The sequence below is a fragment of the Xiphophorus hellerii genome, chromosome 12 (genome assembly GCF_003331165.1).
Source record: "Xiphophorus hellerii strain 12219 chromosome 12, Xiphophorus_hellerii-4.1, whole genome shotgun sequence".
Classification (NCBI taxonomy): Eukaryota; Metazoa; Chordata; class Actinopteri; order Cyprinodontiformes; family Poeciliidae; genus Xiphophorus; species Xiphophorus hellerii.
In genome coordinates, this window is record NC_045683.1 from 11,448,417 (window position 1) to 11,473,100 (window position 24,684).

At 37.0% G+C, this 24,684-nt stretch overlaps 1 protein-coding gene across 1 annotated transcript; it reads right to left on the reverse strand.

Moving 5' to 3' along the window:
- Nucleotides 1-6,559: 6,559 nt before the first annotated feature.
- On the reverse strand, nucleotides 6,560-14,936 carry ptger4a (prostaglandin E receptor 4 (subtype EP4) a). Its single transcript, XM_032577511.1, has 2 exons — nucleotides 13,499-14,936; nucleotides 6,560-10,602 (listed from the first exon to the last, which is right to left on the reverse strand). Exons 1-2 carry the CDS (start codon nucleotides 14,291-14,293, stop codon nucleotides 10,162-10,164), a joined length of 1,236 nt encoding a protein of 411 aa, XP_032433402.1. The 5' UTR covers nucleotides 14,294-14,936; the 3' UTR covers nucleotides 6,560-10,161.
- Nucleotides 14,937-24,684: the final 9,748 nt, after the last annotated feature.

A 24,684-nucleotide genomic window follows, 5' to 3' on the forward strand; every position in this document is an offset into this window, starting at 1 on the left:
CATTGTATTTTTATACATTTATGCTAGGGTTGACCAAGTCTAGTTTTCCAGACCTATCACTCTGCAACTTTAGATGCGTTCTTTCTCTAACACACCTGGATCATTGACTCATTCATAGGCCTCTACAGAACTGAGTTGCTGCTAATGAGGGAAGTCAACTTTTTGTCTGGGGTATGTTTTAGCAGGGACGCATCTAAAAGTTGCAGTCTGGAGGGCTGCACTTGGGCATTCCTGATTTATACCCTCAATGTGGCCCGTTGAGGGTGGCCAATATGCTGAAGTGGCCCTCGGTGAAATTGAGTTTGACACCCCTGGTCTAAAGCCTTTTTAAATCAAAGCTCAAAACTATTCTATTGAGCCAGGCTCTTAATACTTAAAAATATGATTTCACTTCAGATTTTATCTACTTTGTTTATTATATTTAGCTTTATCTACCTTATTTTAAATATGATTGTTATGTTTTCTTTTATAATGAATTTAGTAGCATACTTGTCACCAATATTGTGGATGTATAAAGAGTTAAATAAATAAGTATTTGACTGAAAAGTACGTAAAAGTACAAACTTTAACAGTACCAATTGTTGGTGCATTTGCTTCAACTCACTCACATTGAGCAAACAGAAACCCACAAGCAGAGCATTTACTATGACTAATATCAGCCACATCCACATTTTGATTCCTCCTTTTGATCTCAATAGTTTCATAAAATTTTAAAAAGTCATACAAAGAAAAGATTTATGGATGTTCCAGTTGGTTCTTCTGTGCAGATTAAACGACTCCTTTAGTAAATCATGTCTCCGCAAAAGACCTTCTGTACCTTTCAGAAGAATTTCCTAACCAGACAGGCATCTTTATACAGCGTGGGTAAAACAACTGCAGTGACTCACAATTGCATTTTCTGCACAGTCCAAATAAATTAAAAGAAACATAAGTTTGGCATGTGAAAACCACTGACAGAAAACCATCTGCTCTTGGAAATACCACATCCTCCACTACGCCAAATAATTCTGAGTGTTTAGAAAAATTGTCAGCGAGTCTGAGGAGTGTCTGTGTTTATTTTCATAGAAATTTTCAGATTTTTAAACCCAGAAGCAAAGTGAATAACTGTTAAATTAAGAAGATGCAAAAATATCGCTCTTTCCTACTTGGAAGCAGTAAAACATTTGCAAAAACTTTCTTCAAACATCAGCAACATCTTATTAATTCATGGTGGTTTTACAGCAAATTTACCAGGCAGACCTGAGTAAAATCAGAACAAACAAATTAAACAAACCAAACCTATTTTTCATCATTTAACATATTAAGTGAGCCACAGAGACAAAGAACCTCTTCAGTGCGGCGTGTTGCAAACCTTAATCTAGCAAATAAAGCTAGAAGGTAAAAGTGCAATGCCATAATTTTTTATTTATTGTTAAAGTAAAACTATGAATGTAAGAAATAAAATTGGCCCAAGGTACAAATTAGTTAGCTTTCCTAGCCAGTACATGTGATCAGAAACTTATTTAGTATTATCTCATGGCCTGCACATGTACATCTATACAGCAATTGATACAATCAGTTAACAACTAAGGATTAACATGACTGTTAAAATGTTGAATTATTGACTTTTTGTTCTATATTTAAAAGAACATCATGGTTCTAATACTGAAGGTTTGTCATCTGGGCTGCAGCTTGGAGAATATTTCAGCTTTTATCAGAGTTGTTAACACTTAAAATGCGTTTTCAATCAAATTTATTTTCATATAAGCAAGTGATGCTTGATGTTGACTAAAATGGACATCATGCTTCACTGGTGAAATTTTATATGGATTCTTTTTGCATGATTATGTTTCCTTTGAAAACACTTCAGCAACAATAACTGATTCACCAGTACACAGAGCTATAAAGGTTTTGAAACCAAGACTAAATTGTTTGCAAAGTTGTTGAATTTTATGTCATAGATATTTGCATTTTTTATTCTTTGAAGGATTAAGAGTATTCATGACAGAATGATCTAGAAATGGCTTATTAACGCTAAAGTAAAGTCAATAAAGTATTAGATAAGTGTCAATGCTTATGCATGTCTCTCAGAAAAGTTAGATAACTCTGATCTCATCTGGAAGCAGCAAAACCACATCAAATGATAAATATTAACGCTTATGAAATGGGGAGCCCCCAAAACAACACAGATATGTCTTTTAATGGATTTGGTTTCATTTTGCCTGGCTCTGAGGTGTCTGCCGTTCTCTTTTAACAATATTTTTGGAGGATGTTGTCAAGTGGGGTCTTTGCACCTGATTCAATCTAAAACCTTGATGTCTTCTGTTGTGTCATTGTCAACTCTCTTATATCTGAGGGCATCTTTCACATTCAAATCTTCTGCTATAAATCGAACTTTTGAAGACACCATCTGACCACAGGCGGCGGGGTAACAGGTGCTGCAGCTAGGAACGTTCTTATCTGGAACCTGATTGTCAGAACCTGGAGCAACAAGGTTCAAATATTTTCTCTGGCACAACTTGCATAAAACTGCTTCTCTATACATAAACACCCCTACAAATGTGGCACTTTAAGGAGACATCAGCTTTCCAACAGAGTAAAATTGACTGCAGTTTCAAAATTCATATAATGTTTACAAGGAAAACAATCAATTAAACACAAATTTCCTTACTTTTTGCCTGGAGTGTATGATCTGAGATTAAATCCAGATAAACATTTTATACTCCCATCTGAGAGTTTAGTCTTCAAGGATCATTTGTGTGTTGACCGTGTCGAATCGCTGATAAATATACAGCATGTAGAGTGAGTTGTTTTAAAGTTTCTGAAGCTCAGTTTTGCACATCAGCAAGTTCCCATGACACAGGATCCTAACTGCTAACTTTGAACTACACTGTTATGTAAGCCAAGCGAATAGGAAAAAGTTAGCCACATGAGGTGAAATGTTAAACAGAGTTTAAAACAAACACGGTACATCCTTCAAAATATTTCATCAGCTCTCTTTTTAAAGTGGGAAATAACTGTGTTTTTTGGATTCCTTCTTCTACTGGTGGGAAGTGTTTGTATAGTCTGTAAGAGTGGCCAATAACAATAAAAGCGTGTTATACTGATGTGAGCACGTGTGTCATTGCATGTGTTCCTGTGAGTACGAGTACACAGGAGGATTGTTAAATTGTTTTTCACACTCATATTTATGAATTAATATAAAAATAGTTACTACATGTGATAAAGTTATGTTAGAGAGGACATTTGCTTCACATAATTTAACAAGAACTTCAGTAAGTTGGTTCATTTAAATCTTCTTTTTTGTTTGTTCTTACATACACAAAGGTAAAAGCAGCAACTAAAATCAACTTCACCAAGGTGTACTCTTGCACAGATGAGGGTTTAAATTGCAGTAATATACTGTATGTAGCTGCCTCTCATCTTGGTCTCATAGTTTTCTTTTACCTTAAGTTCAGATTATCATAGAGGCATCACAAAAATAATTACAAGCATGTTACAAGAATGTTGCATCATATTTTGCTAACTTTTAGTGTGTATCAATGATGCTCTTTAGCTTGAGGGCTTAAAGGCCTTAACTCACCACTGAGAACCTTTTTTAATATAGCATAAAACATAAAAACAGGGTCTTAAGACTAGCTAAAGAGTCAGTGTTCTGGTTTTTAAGTAAAATTAGTAACCTGAGCCAGCTCCATGGATTTGTGCGAGTGAGCAACAAAGAACCACAGCCAGGACTCTTTAGGAGACAAACCTACAGTGAATAAGTGGAAGTTTATGCTGACATGAAGGAGTGTATTAGCCACAAAACCATGAGGTTTGAACTGACTGAGCAGCTGAATGAGCAGCCAATGTGTTGTGAGTTAACTGATTGTTTTACCAGAGTAGGCTAATATAAACATACAACATAGCTGAGTCTCCTGGAGCAGTGGAGGTATTACAGCAAGGTCCTAAACTGTCCTACATGACAATAAAATCTAACAGGATTGGGCTGAAAGTAATTATTGTTTTTGTTATTTATTATGAAATGACTGAATGGAGAAATGGAAATCTAAGAATCCGGGCCTCTACGCTCTCCAAGAAGAAGAGAGAAATTTGTTATTTCACTTGAGGCGGGGAGAACTGACTGAACAATCAAATAAACAAAAATAAACTGGTAAACTGGTAAACTAGTGCGTGCAACTGATTTTCCTGAACTGCTTCAGTGGCTCTGACGGGATGCCGCCTGGAACATGAGTCATTTGATTCATATTAAAAACCTCCACTGGCAGTAAAACATTAAAAACTAAATCGTTAATTTAATTACAAATGAAAAATGAAAGCGGCATTTTGCAAATTAATTTCATGCTTCATGCTGGCTCCCAGCTAAAGCAGGACTCTAGTTCAAGTCTTGGCTGCAGCCTCTCTGTGTGGACTTTGGCCCAGTGTGTGTTTTGCCTGAGTTTTTCTCCTGCACATTTTGGCCATTCTGGATCAATCATAGGTGTGTAAGTGCTGAGTACATGACTGTCTTTGCTTGTTTCACCATAGAGTGATTGATGATCTGCTCAGAGTGAACTTTGTTTTTATTAAAATGCTGTGACAGGTAACAGAGGACACAGACAACGGATGGGAGCAGGAAAATGTCGCTCACTGACACCTTACCAGAACTGTACAGGTGCTTATATGAATGAAGCTGTTTTGCACTTGGTTCAAGCACAGAATGTCACAATAAGCCGTCTCAGCTCCAATCACATGTGCACATATACTGGAAACCAGCTGCTTCCCGGCTCACAATGCTGTCGCTGCCAGTTCTTTTGGACTCACTTATGGGAAGTCTTGACAAATCATTTAATCATTTAACCACCAAATAAGACTCTGGTCCGCCACCACACTTTCTCTGTTAATCACAGCTCAGTTAATAACCTATCACAAGGTCAGTAAGTTCCCATTGTTACACTTAAGCACCATAAATCATTTAGTTTTAAATAAGCTGACTTGGACACAGAGCCTCAGAGAGTTCTCATCGTTACGCTGCTTCTCAGAACACAAATACTGCCTGAGTTTTTCTGAATAGAAAAGAAAAACTCTAGAAAAGAGAACCAGAAAACCTGAATTTTCAGATATTTTACCTTTTCATGTCCTGGAGAGCTATCAGGTGGTAATAATTTTTGACCTTCCTCCTCACCTTGAGCTGCTTATACGCATCCCTATCTACCTCATCATCCTCAGCTCCAGCATCTCTACATCCTAATCCTAGTGAGAGTGACGGCTCTAAAGCTGAACTTGCTTCTGAAGGTCCTGTTTTCACTTCAGATTACATTTCAGTCCAATTTCCTCCATCACCAGACTGATTCGTCACAGGCTCAGAGACATTTATCAGCTCCTTCATTGTCTGTGTCTTTTCTGTCATATTTTCAGCCTGCGATTGTTTTGTGTCCTTTCCAACGTGTGACAGCAGATGTGTTGAAGCAGCAGCAGCAGCAGCAGCAGCAGCAGCAGCAGCAGCAGCAGGTGCCCTCTGCTGTTTATCAATGAGCTGACAGTGAACAGGCTGTTTTTAAACAGATGTAGAGCAGCTTCCCAGCTTTGAAACAACACAGATGTCAAGTTTCACCACCTCAAGCCCAAGAACATGATGTACTCTCTGGACTTTTTCTATATTGTTACAACCATAAGCCTATTGTTCTTTGTTGGTGTTTTTATGTAAAAGCCCAGATCCAGATGAAAATCTTTGGGAAGATCTGACTGAGCTTTGACGAATGCACCAAACTTTCATTTGATTAAAGGGGGCTGAACACAAATCCAAATGCACTTTTTAGTTTTTTGTTTTTGCAAAATATCTGAAAACCATCCATGTGACAATCAAGCCCTAGTTTATTTTGATCTTTCACTTAAAACTCTAATAAGACACTCTTAGGTTTGTGGTTGCAGATGTGGAAGACATTAAAGAGAAACAAGAATTATTCAATGATACAGTAAAATACAAAGTACGTCTGGCTTAAATTTGACTAAAATCAGTGGGAAATTTCACATAATAACTTTCATAACATAAGTTTTATGTTTGATAATTAATAAATGTTAAGGGTTCTGCAGAAACTGAAGGGTAAACATAACCTACGTGCGTAGGGACTTCCACCACAATGTCCTGATATTGGAAGTTCCCCTTTCAGTGTTTGAATATATTATTAAATAATGTTCCCAGAGTTTGGAGGACAGGCTGACCCGGCCTTTTCTTTAGCCACTGAATTGCTTGTTTAAGATGATCTGCAGTGAATTGGAGGCTTAGGAAGTGTTTATTGTTTGAAAAGGGAGGCTCTCGCTGCCAGTTCTTCTTCCTCAGAACCAGCCTCTTTCCATTAGAGGCTCTTTGTTTGCTTTGTTTCTCTGAGAGTCCACCATCAGCTCCCTTCAACACATTACTGAGATAAAGAAGTACTAAACCAGTGTGCTACTTTTTTTTTTTCAATTTTCTGTGAATTTTGAGGTTATTTAATTGAGCTGCGTAAAGTAATAAGTAAAGTAAAGTTCTTTGCCATGTCTACAAAGAACAAAAACTTTAGGCTCATAATGCATCATCAAGTTCCTCTTGATAGCGACGACATACAGTATTCCTGCAGTTCACAGGCCATGTTTTAATGAAGCAACATTGCCAGTTAATTACAGCTGCATCATTAAGTTTACAAATACCCATCAGTTACCGCACAGACGTTTTGAGTTATCAACACTCAATCGTGTTTGCAAAAAAACAGTAACCACCTTACAATTTCACAAATAATTAAAGCAACAAAAAAATATAAAGTGAATAAATTAACAGTTTGAAATAAATAAAAACAAATCTTGCTGAACAAGACACCTGCATGTCAGACTCCAATCAAATTGTAGTAGTTTTACATAAAAGGAAGCATAACAAAAACAAGAAGAGTGAGGATGCAGTTTTATAGCTAAGCAACCATTTGAGGCAATATAACATTAGACACAAAGCTGATAATACTTCATTTTAGCAGCAGTTTAAAAAATAACATGGCAGCAGAAGGTGTCAACTTACATAAGAGGAAATTAAAGCAAAAATTATGATTGTTTATGAATCAGGGAATAATTTTCAGCAGTCAGTATCTTACTGCAGCAGAGAGCAGCTTCAACATCCTCAGCTTGGAGAAAGAGAAGTTCTGACTGAGCAGCTGAGATTTTGAGAGAGGAACCAGTTCTAGAGTTAAATTACTGCCACAGTCACACTGTTGTCTTTTTACACATTATTTTCTGCTTAAAGTTGCTTCTGCAGCGTAGCAGTACTGTTCCTTCATTCATGCTTGAGAAATCCTTACATCTTACATCGGGGATGACTGAAGCAACAATTAGCAAACACCTGTTGGAACTGCACATCTGCTGAGCTCACGATACAAACTGCGCCTCAGTCCAGAGCTGCTCAGAAACAAAACAGTAAACAGCAGAGTGGAAAGGCAGTGTTGTGATGAGGGGCTGAAAGAAGGGAGTCAGAAAGAGCAGCAGCTTCTTAAAGAGAAGCGGGGCAATTTGTCAATTGTCAAGTCAAATTTCTCTGAAGTCATGTTTGACACAACTGAAGGTAACATAGTTACTTGATTGTGCTATAAAATGGGACTGCAAGCCAGGTAAGTACATAATACCGACCTGTTAAAGAAATAAACTCCTTCATTTGTCCTGACACAGTAGAACACTGTAAATACGGCACCTTTCATCAAAATTAACTCAATCTATAAATAGAACGAAACAGTGATACAGCAGCATAAAAACACTCTGAACTCAAAGGGCTTATTGCAGCTGTTTTGATGAAATAGTAGTTAATTTTATTTTGGTCATGCCTTTGAATCTAAAAATCCCTCTGACTGAATATTCTGGGTATAAAATGCTATATAAAGAATTCAAGATGGCATTCCAGCAGCACATATGCAGCAGCTCAAAACTGGTGATCTTTTGTTTTTATGTCAGTGATCTAAAAATGCAATTCATATCCTCACAAATTTTATCACAACAGAGCAGATGAGAAATCTGCTCTGTTGTAATGACAACAGAGCATTGCAACAGATTAATTATGTAATGACAAGGAGTTGAGTGAAAGCTACCAGACTTCAGATAAGACCTCCTAACCTAAAAGTCATCATTAGATGCAAAAGAATGCAGCTCTTTAAAACAAGATTATGTGTTCTTTTAAGATAAGAGTTGTTTCAAGTGGTCAAAAAATCAGCTTTTACAACTGGTCACCCTCACAACAGAAGTTACTTTCACTTTTCTGTGAGAACGTTTCTGTTTCTCCAGACTGAAACGGTACTGAGTACTGTGTGTAGGTAAGATGTTTACTACTGACAAAAGCTCAGCTGAATCCCCCCTTACATAAGCCAAACCAAGCAAAGTGTTTTGAAACTCAGAAAAAAAGAAAAGGAAAAAACCCAGCAGGAAGCATATTTAAGAAACTGCTCTGAGGATGATATGACCCTCAGACGCTTTTGAATTAGGAATTGCAGAATAAAGCTATTGTTTTGCATTGAACTGACTGCAATGTTTACATATTTTACTGTTTTTTCCTAGCATAGTATGCACATTTATTTGTACCAAAATGTTTTATTTTTTCTGCTATTAATAATTTGCTGTGGAAGAAATGCTTAAACAGGTATTCTTATTTTTTCCCAATTTAAAAACTACACATACCAGAATTTTACAAAAAAATATTTATTTTGCTGTACTGTATAAATTTGAATAACTGTAACACCAGACCTTTTAATTTTGAGTCTTTATCTCTTTGGATCTCTCTAAAAACTAGAGAATTGTTTCACTGCTCTTATCTCCTTGACAACAATTTGTTGTATTAGTTTCTTTCTTATAGAAACTAGTAATCCACATTATTGAGCAGATCTCCACTGACTTCACCAAAACTCTGTAGTCAGGGAAATATTTAAGTCTCGTCTGTTATAGAACAGGAATCATTGTACCCTAATTTTCAAGAGAACAAATTGTTTTGAATATTACAATAGCATGTTTGTGTGGCAGAGAAACAAAGAGCATGTATTCATTGCAATATATCACTGTGGTGTGCATTTGTCACGGAGCTAACACAAGAAATCCTTTCAAAGCATCAGCAGAGTTTGTTTTAGAGATGAGTCTGTCCATGGCAGCGCATACCAATAATTAATCCCAGGAATTGCACACACTGCTGTTTTTATATACTGTAATGACCTTATATCTTGTGACTCACTTCTCCGGAATTACCGGCCTCATTGACTTTGCAGAACACGGTTCGTGCAGTGAGTGCACACAGTCGCTGCTACGCACGCTACCGTCACTGTCCTGCACTGACGGCTGCAGGAAATCTCCCACAGAATCTCAACTTGTCTTCACTGAGGTAGCTGAATGCTCACGATCAGAGACAATACAAGAGTAAACATCAATTAAGTGATTGTGTGCTGATGTCGCCGCTCACATTGTGAGGGGCATTTTTGTAGAGACACAATAGAAATGTACAAGCCAGTCTAACTTTGAATACCATTGCTATTACGTAGTATTAACTGTAATGATAATAAAAAATAGCAATAACAGTAATAATGGTGATGCTAGTGGTATTGTTTTTTTTTTAAATATTGTTTTTTTGTTTGTCAGATGTTTTTTTGACATCTGACAAACAGCATCAAATGGTTTTGCGTCCAGCCCTCAGTTAATACTTTTTGAGATTTTTAAATATATTTGTCATAACTGAAGCTAAATTAATATAATTACTTAGGGGTCTAAGATATTTTCAGAGCTACTTTAAATAATTATAGGCACACTACATTTCAACTCTAGTTCGATGTGCAAACATTGTTTATTTTCAGCATCAGAGCTTAACAACATCAGTGCCAATAAAAACTTGTTTAATGCAAATTGTAGTGCTTTTTTCACTGGAAAAAGGCAGTTTCTATCTTATTGAAACTAGTAATCCGCATTATTATTATTTTCCAATGAGAACTTGCCACCTGCGTCTATGTTCACAATAACAGAGCTCTCTCACCGCATGTGGATGAGTCACAAAATATCAGTTCAGCGTCCATTTTCATGTTTCCACATTTTCTTTTTTCTAAAAGAAATGTACATCTTCTCCTATGGAGAAATAACTGACATTCTGCCTCAGGAAAGAAATATGAGAAGTCAGCATTCCTTATTCTGAAAGAAGTTGAATGCATTTCTCCTCCACTGTGATCAGTGATCTTCTGTGCAGGTGACCACTGTTAATTCTGTGAATGCGCTTGCTCCTTCGCTCTGTTCCGAGTCACTCGGCCTGGTTTTCTGCAGCTGGCTTTCAGTAGCTGTCTTGATGTCCTCCAACACGTAGAGGAAACCCTGAGAGTTATGCCTGACCATCTGTGGGTCTTGAGAGTACACAGAGGGACAGCTGGTGGAGGCGAGATGGTGAACGCTTGAAAGGGGAACTGCCACTGACCTTCTTCTTATTCCTGTTTTGGCAAATGTAAACTTGATTTTCTCAATAACTTTACGTAAAACAGATTTACGCAGAAGGATGTAGATCCAGGGGTCCAGGATAGGGTTGAAGGAGGCGAAGCGAATTGCCCGAATATCTGGGCTCTTTGCAATGCTTAGCTCCACTGGAGGCTTATAAAGCTGGTTTAGGAACACCTGAACCTGCAACAGAGACACATTGGTTGGTAAATGCATTGACGATGTACAGATGTGCTTGCATCTGGTCTACCTTGCTAAAGCTTTTACACCCTCTAAACCTTTTCAAATTTGGTCACGTTACAATCACTTCAATGCATTTTATTGGGATCTTATGAGCAACAAAGTGAAGCACATTACTGGGAAATAGAAGAAAGATTATACATGATTTTTACTTAAAAAAAAAAATATATATACTTATTTTACTTTAATACACATCATTAGAGGAATATGAATTTTTGAGAGTAGGGCAAGGGTCAACCTTCCAGAAGAACTCCATAAGCAAACAGCGAGTGACAAATTATTCATACTTTTATTGATTTCACAAAACAATCATCTTCAAGAAAATTTACCTCCATCCAATCGGACTGAGTTTGGGTTACTTTGCAAGAAATTGAAGTCTGTAGAAAATGGCAAAGACATACACCAAAATACCAGCAGCTATAGTTGCTGTGGAGGACAATGTGTTCAGATTGTTTTTTGGTAAAAAAAAACAAACAACACAATGAGAAAAATACAAAGAAATTGAGAACCATGTATTATTTACCTTGTGCAGTCCTCTATAATACACATGCATGTCAGAATCCTGGGTCACAGTTTTTCCTTTTGTTGTCATTGTTATTCTTGTTTTGATTAAATCAACATTGTTTCTGTTTTACTTTAGATCAGTTAGTTCTTAATTATTTTAGTTAGACTATGTTTATTATTTAATCCTTGTGTTTAGTTATTGGTACATGGTAAATTTACCATTTAACATTTGTTGTTATTCCTTATAATGTTTTTTAGAGAAACGATTGTAAAGTTTCCTTTTACTGGATTTACTATTCAACAGATGACTTTATACAGATATTTATTTCTAAGTCACAAATTTGTGTCAGATTTAAACAGATTATTATTTCAAAAGGATATTTTTTTTATTGCCATATATTTCAATACATAAGAAGTAAATCTTCTCTTATAGACATTGTAGGAAAAATCATGAATCTCTTCTGAATTGCCCATGAAACCTATACAGATGGTTGTGCATTGACTTTTAGATAATAACAATGTCAGTGATCAATAACAATAGATAACACACCTGATAGAATATTCAATATTTAGAATATTCACTAAACTCTGATCCAGAACCGTGCAGCATTCTGGGAGATGTAGGCAGAGGAAAGGCTTTAGCTGCTCAACCTCTGACAGAGAGTTAAGCTAGGTTGGTGGTAGCATCAACTAACTCTCACTCTTTGGTTACCTAGCAACAACATGTTGAGTAACTTGCGCAGCGTCAGTGTACGGTTTCTTCACCATGGCTCATAACAGCTTAAAAATAAGAAACAACGGCATGGTGGAGTGAAAACTGTGGGCAAAACAGGAACGGTCATGCCACCGGTTCGGCATTTCAGATATTTAAAATAAAAAAGTAATCCATAATTATTTATATCGACTTTATTGATATCGACAGATATGAAACGCTTATATTATGACAAGTTTTTCAACCATGTCATCCAGCCCTAAATTGGAATAATTTTACCAGATTAAAGTTCTCCCTGAATCGCAGCGCTGAGTCAGATGAAGTTTATCATGACGTAATGATTGATGGCCTGGAAAAGCGGATGATTGTCTGGTAGTGTGTTAAATCGGCATAAATTTTAGTTATCAGACTGCTACTGATAGCAGTCTGATAACTGCTATCAGTTATCAGACTGGTAGCAGTTATCAGTCTGATAACTGATAGCAGTTATGAAATTTGTGTAATTTCATAACTAAATCACATGAGAGATTCCTTGAGAAGCTACTCCTGGGTCACTTCATTTCAATACCTATTAACCCGACCTCAGGCAAACATTTATATCTACTCATCTACTATTTTTATCACTCAATCAAGAAATAAATGGGTCAAAACTTCTTTAAACTCAGTTCTTTTAAACACAAATATTTAAGGTCAGAGATTAAGACTCTGCTAGTCTCAATAAGATGAGAAGTCTAACTATGCAAAAGGTTTAATTATGAACTCAGATCTAAATTCTAACATCCAGTTCATAGATCATCCAGATTAATGTCCATTAATAAATAATCCTCTTGATAACATCTGTGGTCTGGGATTCCTGTGTAAACTGGAGACAGAAAAACTGCTGCAAGCTTTTATTTTCAGGTTGGAATATTTTTGATGCTGTCTTTACCGTGTATATAATAATTACTGCTAACTAAAATGCTGCTGCCAGAGTTCAGACCAACACCACTGCAATAAATCATGTCATCAGTTGTTAAAATCACAGCACTGGCATCCTGATAGCCTGCAAAACACTGAATAGTCTTCTGCCTAAATGCAACCTGAGGTTGTCTGTCAGCATGCACCATAAAAAACCTGTTTACTTCCTGATCGATGGATCAACACTAAATAAGGGAAGACAGCATTTAGTTTCTGACTTCCTGGAAAAATTGATCTGCAAAAACATTGGGCTCTCTTCAATTAGGATTAAAACCAACTTCTGCATTTTTCGTATGGAGGGAAACGATCATTTAATCAGATTTAATCATGCAGTTATTTATTCCTTTTATGTGATGCTTGAGTTTTACTGTTATGACTTTAATGTATTTATTATCTCCAGTTTATGATAGTTTATTTTTTCCTGTAAAACTCCTACCCTGTAAATGGTGCTTTACAAACTTCAGTTTGAACAGGCATTTTTAAAAATAATGTTCAAAAATGGAAGTCATCTATAAATAGCGTTAGTGGTTACCCAAACGCTAGACAGATGAACAGAAATACAATTTTCACAAATGTAGTCGGATTACAGCAACTTTCCCTGATACAATCATTTGAAATGGCAGTGCGTAATGGTGCGCATGGATGACAAGCAGCTTGAATACTTACTACAAGTGGGATGGAGCAGATGAGCACCACCACCGTTGTGGCTACGAGCACAAGGACCATCTGAATCTCTGAGTCGGCCAGATGTGCGAAGCTGGTCGATTTCTTCCGCGAGTCCAAGCTGCGCCCGGTGTCGGTTCCCTGCGACATCCTGCGCAAGAAGTTCTTGTGCATCCGGATCAGAACCACGCACAACAGCACGTTAAAGACGACAGTGGCGAAGATGAGAAAAATGCTGACCCCGGCGTACAGGTAAGTGTAGACGGCATGGGTGGTATGGTTGGTTCGCCAATCCAAGAAGCACCAGGTTTGTGGGTGCTGAATCACCACCTGCCCGAAGCCGATGGCGGGTAAAGCGCTGAAGAGCGCGTTGGAGATATAGATGGCCACCAGGGTGTGTCCGGCATACTTCTGGTTCACATGGTCGTTGTAGACGTAGGGATGGTTTACGGCGATGTATCTGTCCACAGACATGGCAAAGATGATGCTGAGCCCCGCCAGGGAGAAGAAGAGCAAGATGAAGCCCATGTACTGGCACAGCGGGTCCCCTCCGGGCCACTGTCCCTGCGCGTAAGTGGTTATAGTGACCGGACTGGCCAGCAGTGTGCCCATGAGGTCCGTCACCGCCAGGCCATATACGAGCGTGTAAAACGTGGTCTCCCTTTTCTCTCTGCGAGTTCTACACAAAACTGCGATGGCGATGACATTCCCGACCACCCCGAATATGAACATAAGAATCGGGACGGTCGCAGGTATGTTTCTCATTGGCGGATTAATCGTTGTCGTTGGATCATTCATCGTCGTGGGAGGGCAGAACTTCTCTTGAGGCTTCCAGTGCGAAACACGAAACTTGTTTGCTCGGGAAGATATCTAATTTGATATCTTTACAGACTTGTCCAAACACCAGCTGGTTGCACCTTATCTGAAAACTTTCCACCCCATGCAGAGCATCCTCTCCCTGCTGCTGCCACCGACGGTCCTCATGGGATTTCTAAAAGAATAAAATAAAAAATCCTCAGCAAACTGGTCCATGCAGGCGGTTGTCAGTCAGCAGGACACACGGAGGTAAAATGTGTAAAAGAGACACCAGAGGGTTCATTGAAAAAAAGTTCTTCCTTCCAGCTTCTCGAGGAGTTCAGTCCCTCCCCTTCATTCAGTAAAACAATTTGCTCTACAACTGGTAACGCAACCTGCGTCAGATGGACGTTAGGCGAACGTTGCTTGCGCGTCCAGTTGAAACACTATTACATTTGTTGAGCGGACGTTAAAGGACCGTTAGGTGAACGTCCAACCAATGTCCGGTGAACGTTGTCTGCGGACATTTAGCGAAAGGTGGCGCTCTCCGTTGACGTTTGTGTTTCATTTTGAATTCCGGCAAACTTTGTTTGCAAACAAACATTCGCCGGGGTGTATTGATGTCATTAAAGACTACCGAGGCAAAAATAATGATCAAAAATACTTTATTCTACTACATAAGACTAAAACATTAGAAAATGTAAGTAGTATAGAGCAATAATTGAATGAAATTGGATTAAAAATAAAAATAGTAATAAGAATAAACATATAAAAAAATAAAATCAAGGAAGACGTTAGCATTTTAAATCAACTAATGATTAGAAAAATACAATTATAGAATCAGAGACGTAGAGGACCCTAAACGAGGAGCAGTATCCATCCATCCATCCATCCATTCATCCATCCATCCATCCATCCATCCATCCATCCGGGTACACCCTGGACAGGTCGCCAGTCTGTCGCAGGGAGGAGCAGTAATGTAATATAATTTGACATAAGTAGTATTAATCAGGAATTAAAGGAAAAAAGTGTTTGAACATCTAATTTGATATCTTTACATTAGGCCAGATAGACAAAAAGTACAAAGTTATGTGGAAAGTTTTTTATGTGAAAATATCTAAATTCTTAAAATCTCAATATGACAAATTACACCAGAAAAAAACCTTATATAAATATATATATATATATATATATATATATATATTTTCAAGCCACAGTCAATATATATTACTGTCTCAGCAGATAGAAGCTAAAATCAGAACAACAAATCAGAACATGTGGCGAAGGCTGCGGTGGACTTCAGAGATTTCTTCTGGATCTTTTCCGCATTCTCTCTCTGAATTTGAACAGATCTGAATTCACCTGATACATTTTAAAAAACTGCATGAATTCATTTAACTGAGGCACGTTTTGTGCATAAATTCTTCATTGTTGTGTATTTCAGTCCGAGACGGAGGGGCAAACTGCCGACAATATTTTTATGATGAATGCTTATCTTAACAACTAACTTCTAGACATTCTCCTTCATCACTGAACAAGAGCTTCTCCAGAAATTCAGCTAAAAATGAAGAATTTGTCAGATGCCAAACCTTTATTGAAACAGTGACTGTTCAATCTTGCTCTGATCTCTTCACCACATTTTATGCAAACACCTTTTAAGCCTGTCTGGCACCCTGCTGACAAAACTGAGCTGTGTTGGTCACAGTATGTTTCTCTAAAAGGACATCGAGAACTCTGTATCAAGACATTAAATCCCAGTTAGCAGCAGGAAAAATAAACACAGTGTTCTTTAGAAAGACAGTAATAAGCTGGTGTCTCTGACATGATAATTAGCATCATCAAAATGATTGTCACGGTTTGATTTGGACACTTGAATTTGAACTCTAGAAAGTACAAATTCATCCAACAGTAGCAATTAATTAGTTCATCAGTAAGAAGAGAGAAAGACTTTGTTCTTATATAGCTGAACTGGTACATTTTAAAAATGAGCAATCAAACAATGTGCATGCAGATGGAAGCAAGAAATGGTTGAAACCAGATATTATGTGCAAATAGATACTTAACCATTTTTGTCTCACAAACCTTTCCTATTTTTTTTTTTTTTTTGTTTTTTTTTTTTTTGTTACCCCTCCAGGGGGTCTTTTGTGGGCTCTAGTGTCCCTTATATGACAGTAGACTGACAGGAAACGGGGAAGGAGAGGGGGGAAGACATGCGGCAAATGTCGTCGGGTCCGGGATTCGAACCCGCGACGGCCGCGTCGAGGACTCAAGGCCTCCAAATACGGGTCGCGCTAACCGCTACGCCACCACGGCACGCCCCAAACCTTTCCTATTTTAAGTCAGTTTTAGTTTTTATAGCTGCTAATTGACTAAAATTATGAGACATTCATTTTAAATTAATTTCTGTTAATCCTCAATTATTTTGTGAATTTGCATTTTAAATCGGTGGACTTGGGTTAGATGCTATTGGGTTCCTTCCACAATCTTCTCCTACTGGTTTGCAGGAATTTTGACCCATTCCTACAGGCAAAAGTTGGAGGAATACCAGAGGAGGTTTTATATAGGCCACCTTAATAAGATACACATTTTCAGCTCTGCCCACGTAATTTTTCTGGGACAAATATCAGCGGTTTGTGAAAGCAGCTCCAAAACACTAATTTGGTGGGATAAGGTCCATGAAAGATCCACTTGTTTCCAAACTTCAAGTTCCTGGCTGATGTCTCAAAGTGCTGCGTCATTATTTTCACATCACGTTCATTCTTTATTATGTCATTTCCTTTGTAAAGTACACTAATCTCTGCAACAGCAAAAACACCTCCACAACATGATATTTCCACCACCTTGTTTAACAGTTCGAATGGCTTCTAAGATTCATCCTATTGCCTCCAGTGGTAATGATGGTCATTGGGGATAAACATTTCACCAGGTCTCCAAAGATTAAGGACTTGAGGATATTTGCAAACTGTAATCTGGCTATTTATGTTGCTTTTCTAGTAATGGCTCCCTATTAGAACAACTTCCGATGTTGTTGTGTTCGTGGCTTTTGGATTTTGTTGACCATTGTGGGCCATAATTTGTCATTTACTAGTTGCTTTAACTTATAAAATAGTATTATGAGCTGTTCTTGCTAAAATCAGATTATGTTAATTTTTATAGCTGCAACAGTGCTGCTGCACTTACAACAAATCTGCTAAGCAATGTCAAAAAAATGCGAGACTCGCCATTGGCTGTGACAGAACATTTCAAGGAACCAATGAGCTTGACTCCAGTTGCCTGATGTCATCCCACTATGCTGACCCTTCTCACATTAAAATCACACCTTCTTGTTTTCTTTGTTGTCACTTTCAGACATTAACACGGAACCCAGGGAAACCCTCATGGGCATTTCCAAGCCATGAAAAGGTTTTTTTTTTCCCACCTCGCAGAGTGTAATTCGTAGCTAATTGTTTACAAGTGGCCTTAACAAGCTATGTTACATAAGACAGTGCGTCTATCATATAGAGGAATATTTCCTCCTGCTGTTTGTTACTGTACGTGTATGTCAAACCTCTGACCTTACAGAATGTACTGTAAGTAGATTTGAGAGATTAGACTTTCATATGAATGTGCATTTCCAGGATTTGTTTGTTGAAGTCAGATAACCTGCAAAGTTTATTTTCCACTGGAAATCAAAGTAATGACCACAAGCTTGGCTAAAAGAATCAATTTTCCTGCATACTTATTGTAATAAAAAACAATTGTACATGAGAGTGGGCCTTTTTTTATATAATTTAGCTTGTTTTCTTGCAGAACTTTGTGCTCTAAAGAAAGCAAAGGGAAAAAATACCCTCCGAACTCACAATTTGTACTACTGCTTTTATTCATCAGCCAAACAATTACGACAATGTGTTGTGGAAGTGATTTGTTGGACGCATGTATTTCTGTGCTCTAAATAACGTGGAAAATAGCACATACTTTATTCTTGTTTTGGATTTCATCTTATTTATGACAAAAGAATAGCAACCAACGTAGGAGGAAAAACTACATAAGGTCAGGTGTTTGAGGCAATAAGGGAAGTTTCTTTATTTTTCAGATAAAAATGTCTTTCATTTTATATCTACCTATAAAGGTTTGCACAATGCTCTTTAAAAAAATCCTACATGAGGAATAACAAAACCTCTCTTGACATGCACAGACAAATTTCCAACCCTTAGGAGTTGAAGGAAATTGTCTCCATTCCAAGTTTAAACTTGATAAATGGGAACATGGATGAGCTCTTTACACACCCACAAACAGCATTTCATAACTGAAATTGGTAAATTGGTTCATTTTAAGTTGACAAGAAATGTCGACTTCATATGCAAGCTTTTTACAACATTTATGGTATAAAAAGCTAAGTTGTTGCGCATCATTTTCAACGTTTTCTCTCCATCAGATTCATATACCTGCATATATTCATGTATAAATCAGATTGGACAACTCTAAAAATCAGGTGTCAAACTTCAGTCCTCCAGGTAAGGCATCCTGCAACTTTTAAATGTGTCAACACATTTGAGTCACATAATTGGGTCATTAGAACTAGACTGCTTTAAAGTTTATCTCTGTCGCATTTGTCTAATCATCTTTGACGTTTGCAAAACAGCAAGTGCATATCTTAAAGCTTTTTGTACAAACAGCAAAACTCCATAGTTAGTTTATCTCTCAAAAGTAAATATCTAATTTAGTGAACATGTTAGTGCCATCAGAATGACTAGTTCTTCTTTTATTGTCTACGGATTAGACAGTCAAATTGCTTTGTCATGTGGTCAATATAACAATGTGCTCTTAAGGGTTATATAAACTATGAGAAAAGTTTTAATGGCAATCATTGTCAGATGTAATTGTGGGAGACCAATTACAAGATTTACATTTACGCTTTTGATGTTTATGCTGTAATTTGTTGAGAGACCATGTCATTGCAAAGGAAAGGACAGCCCTGCAGAGCTAAAGAAAAACAAAACAAAAAATAAAAGAATAATTGGGAACATAAGACAAACTCTTAAAGAAAAACATGCAGAGCTGTAGAAGCAGTACAGAATTTAAGGAGCTCCTGCCACTGAATATTTTTAGGAAGTCTGGAGAGCTATTGCTCAAAACGAAGGAAAACAGGCTCTCTGGAAGCAGAAAATAAAAGTCTTCATATCTTTGTTCTGACATGACCTCCCACCACAACCTTCACCAACTCAGCCTTAACTGGATGAACATGTTTAACTCCTTTCTTCACCTCTTCTAATGTTATCAGCTATTATTCTACTCTGCCATTTCATTTTTCCAGTCTACACCAATTAAAAGGTTTTAATTCAACTGCTGCATGAAAATAAAAATGATTGGCAAAATGTACAGCTTATCTCCAGGAACTCAAGGAAAAACATAATACAGCACTGATTTCTTAAAAATAATTATATTATTCATTTATTTATTATTGTGTACAAAAGTCCTTCTTTAGTTTTTCTTTGAAAACTTTTCAAAGTCCCTTTAATAAATTATTCTATAGCTTTCTGGCTACATGTACCATTATTGGTGGCAGTTTATTTGACTTTATTTGAAGACTGTCATAAACATGACAAAACATCTATCATGAACATGAAGCAGTTGCAAAGTTGACGCTTTTAGTGCAAAGTTGCAAGAAAGTGTCATTATTTTCCAAATGACACTTAAGGACAACTGTTATAAACATTCATGAAGAAATAAGTGAAATAAAGGCTTGAAAACATCAATGTGTTTGTAATTAATCTATAAAATGTGTTTCACATAAATGAATTAATTTTTCATTAGTATTTTAATTTACTGAGTGTGACTGTTTCTATATAAATGAGCTTCTTTGTCAGACCAACCATTCCCAGTCCGTCTCACCATGAGTCGAAGAGCGTTGGGCAGCTGTCCTTGGGGACAGTTTTCCTCCACCTCGCTTTAAATATAAAGTTTGGATAGAGTTGGGATGTGTTTATGCTCCGGTCTGGATGATTTATAGATAACATCCGTGTGCAATGTCTCTCAACATAACAAAGTTTCAGTGCACAGGATCAGATGTAAACTGTTTGAACTGGCACTGGTTTGCCAGCAAGAAAACAGAAACCGAATGTTTTCTCACAATTTTAAGACTATATATACATTTGTTTAGACTCTCAGCAAAGTTTTTCAACTTAATTGGACTCTGCTCATTATATATATGTATATTTAAGCTGATTACAATTGGACAATGAGATATTTATTTAAAGTCAGTGCAGTGTTTTGTCCAGTTATTGACAGTTCAGGCTGGAAGGCTGCAAACATACTGGGTGTACAAAAGTTTCGTTTTCCAGTTACATGACAAGGAATAGGGATTTATTTATAGATTAATATGTTATTATTATGTATTCATTTTGTGTGTTTATTTTATATTTAGTCATACAATATCACACTTATATTTGTATAAATGTTACATTGTGTATGGTTATGTTTGTATGTACCAATATTTAACACTTTGGATGGAGTAGCTTTCAGGACATAAGCAATTTTCCTTTGGGGATCAATAAAGTATATTCTAATCTATTGTACAGTCTTGTGCATGTTATATATTTATTTATGTTTGAGGAGAATGATATATCTCTAAAGCAGTGTGACTCATACAGTATGTCAACAATATAAAGATCACAGACTTGCAGGAAGTTGTCCTAAAATTATAGCAAACTCAAACAAGATTCATTAGGAAACACTGGGAGTCTTGTTAAATTTCAGAGTTATGGATGTAATGATTAGCTGGGAAAGTAACCCGGACCCCCGAACTGTTAACGGTTAAATAGTTATATTATTGTAGTTTCTTATTAATATAATAGAAACTGTGTCTTGTTACTGATGATGCATAAATTGAGAAAAATGGTGCAGACCATCAAACCAAAACAAATGACTAACAAAGCCTCTAATCAGCTCATTTATGTTCCAGCCACAGGCTTTCTGAATGAATTTGGGACTTGAACAGAATTTGTAAACATGTTTAATCTATTTCACTACAATTCAAGTTAATCGTTGTAGATTTTGCACACCACAACTTTGTGCTCTACAAGAACATGGGCATCGTTTGGCTGGTGGTGTCTTAAGTCTGGCAGTGAACATGGCTTTGCAGCAGAAATTGTAGTTAATTGGAGTTCTGCTGATCTCATGTTGTGCTTTGTGATGCTACTGCTTTTTAATTAGTTTGCAGACACACTGCATTTAAGAAAATAGTGCCATTTTAATGTGGAAGAAGAGCAGTAGCTTTACTCTGAGTTCAACAGCTACTACCTGGTAACTAGTAAAAAGTCATTCTCAAAATGTAAAATGAAAAAATCGTTGCGTGACCTGAAGGACAAAGTGCAGACTAGAAGAAATAAATTGCCACTGATTTCAGGATTATTATAAAAATATGTTGTGATGAAGCTGGTAATCCTGCTTCAGCCTGAGGCGTAAGGCTACGGTATCCACCAAACGGGACAGCTGGGATTTATCCTGCCACACAGCATTCCTAAACACTCAAACAGGTAATTTATCCACCTCAGCATTTCCTTAATAGTAGTGTGATCTCATGAAAAAAGGCTATAAAAGATGTCAGATGTGGAAAATGGCCAAGTCTTTTTGTTTTATTTTTGTGTGAACGTCATGCAGACAAAAAGAAAATGGATTTTAATGATCAGTTTTAAGGTTAAATAGCCATTCTACAATAATATACATCAAAAATGTCAGTATCTTTGACTGAAATATTTTTTTTCCCCAGACAACTTAACAATATCTGAACCTACTTTGTCCCACATTAAAGACATAAGCTACAAATAATAACAGACAGTATGCCATGCTCAGATAGTGTCATGGTATGTGGTAGAGGTGGTGAGGCAGAACGCAGCGTACCCAGTCCAGGCTGCACAGCTGAGCGGAAAGGCTAAGGCTCGACAAAGACACAGAAACACAGGTGGCATTAAATACACAGAGGGTAATCAAGGAACGAGACACAACTGGGAACAAGGTAGACAGGACAACAGGAGACTCAAAAGACATAGAAACCCAAAATAAACACACAGAAAAACTCAAATCAACACAGAGAAAACCAAATCCTTACAGATAGCCTGGTATTAGTCCCTACTTTGGACATTTGTACACATTTTAGTCAAACAATAACAATTTCTAGAGTTCTAAGAGTCCCAGCTTTTGCGGGCAACGTTTGTGAGAAATTTCACCATGCGTTGACATGTTCCCGATATCCCCCACAGAAAATCCAAACTTACAGAAAACAGTCTGATTTTCCAGATAATTTCAGATGAAAAAGCTCACACTGTTCCAGTTTTTCATTTTGTCAGTCAGGCATTCTGGCTTGCGTTCTTACATAGTACTTTTTGAGAACATAGTCAAATCTGTCATATTTATAAGTTTTCAATGTCAACCAGTATAATGTGAACAATAAAACTTCTGTTTTCCGCTCTGTCAGAAAATAGTCATGCCCTTTATTTGTTTCTGCGTTTTGTCACATTACAGCTATAATGTGTCATTTAGAGTTCAAATAATGGTTTTTAAGTACTAAGGAAAAACGTCAGGGGAAAATGTGAGAAGTGAAATAGTTTTTGCACAGATTATTAATCTTAATATCAGATGATTGTTGCTGTAAGAGGAAAAACATGGCGGTACTAAAAGTGGAAATCAGACATGTTGCATCTGAATCACAATCAGGCAACCTAAAAGCAGCAGCAGCAGTAACATCAGAAGACTAGGACACCAAGGTCTATTCCCTCAGGTTGAAAAACAACCTGCTGACTTTGCTAAAAATAGAACATGATGGTACTTAAATGTGTTTTCAGAGGATTAGAGTCTCTATTCTCTACTACTTCACGTAAGGACAAGACCAAATCCTGGAGTGGTCAAAAGCTCCATTTAGACTTTTAAAATCACTGCAGAATACTGTTCATTGTAAAAATATATTAATAAAACAACTAACTATGTGTATTCCTAGTTAAACCCCAACATGTGTACGTGGTTAAAGGGGTAGTTCAGATTTCTGATCATAACAGAAACTTCTCCTCTTAGAAAAAACAAAGTTATAATTTTAAGATGACAAGATAAATCTGTAGTACTGGAAACTCACATATTTGTCTCAATTGGGTTAAGTACAAAAAAAATTTTGTCTGAAAAACTAAAGTAAAATTATAAAATTGTAGGAATGCTTACTGCATTTTTCCAGGAAATCACCTAAACTTTAATCTGCTGAACGTTTACACATTTTCACATTAAAAGACTTTTAAAGCATAAATTGTCTGCAAAATGTCATTTTCAGAGAATGAAGACCTTTCAATTAACCCCCCAGCTAAACACATCAAGACCGCTACAGTTTAATTCTCAATAAGAAAACCATCGGCAAAGGTTATGCTTATTAGCTGACGGTGGAACAACAGGCGAATGGATCAGACAGCTCATAAATCTAATTTAATATTACCTACATGCTTCTCTGTAATTTATTACTTCACCATGTGAACAATTTACCAGCATCAAACCAGATAAAAAGTCAAGTGTAGCCTCCAAACAAATGGCTAAATTAAACATTTGGTTTCACTCATCTCATCAAAATGTGGCACGTGAAGCACAGTGGGTGAGAAATGAAAGTTTCTCAGATATTTTTTCTCGAGATAAAATGTGCGGGGGCAGAAACAAAGAGCAACTTTACAGGCAGCATTTTGTTATCTGCTTTAATAAACAGGATAAAGTTGCATTTGGTCTAATAACAGAGATAAAAGTCAGAGCTATTAATCAAAAACAGGACTTGAATTCTTTTGACTCAACTGTAAAGTTCTCAAAAAAGATTGCAGATATGTTTTTTATTAACATATTAAGACGACAGCCTCAAAAAGATAAAAAAAAAAAAAAAAAAAACCTTTGGTGTGTGGTTAAAAATAAGCAAAAAGAGGAAATACTGCTGAATTTTTGGGTGAACATCCTGTTCAGTAATAACACAAACTAAGCCTCAAAGATAAAAACGGGAATGTGCTGACTTCCTTCTACGTTTCCAAAAATTAAAGTGTCCTGATTCCACAAAAAGGGTTTCCTGGTAGAGATAAAGTGTTTGTACAGTAGGAGGTGTTCTGTTGCCTGATGGCATCTAATGCGTTTTCTATTTGAGATTCTGTTATATTGACACGTCTCAACCAACATCCTTATCCCATCCATCAAAACACACAGACGGCTCTCCTAAAACGCTGTGCGCATCAGTGCCAGTAATGTGAATGTCAAACTTCCCGATGCCTCTCTCGTTTGCCTGCAGCTCAGGTGATGGTTAAACACCCACTGAGACACGAGCGGCTGATGTAAAACCTCACGCAGATGGAAAAATACTCCAGAGAAGCAGAAGCAAAAAGTAGGATGTAGGAGGATTTATTTTAAAG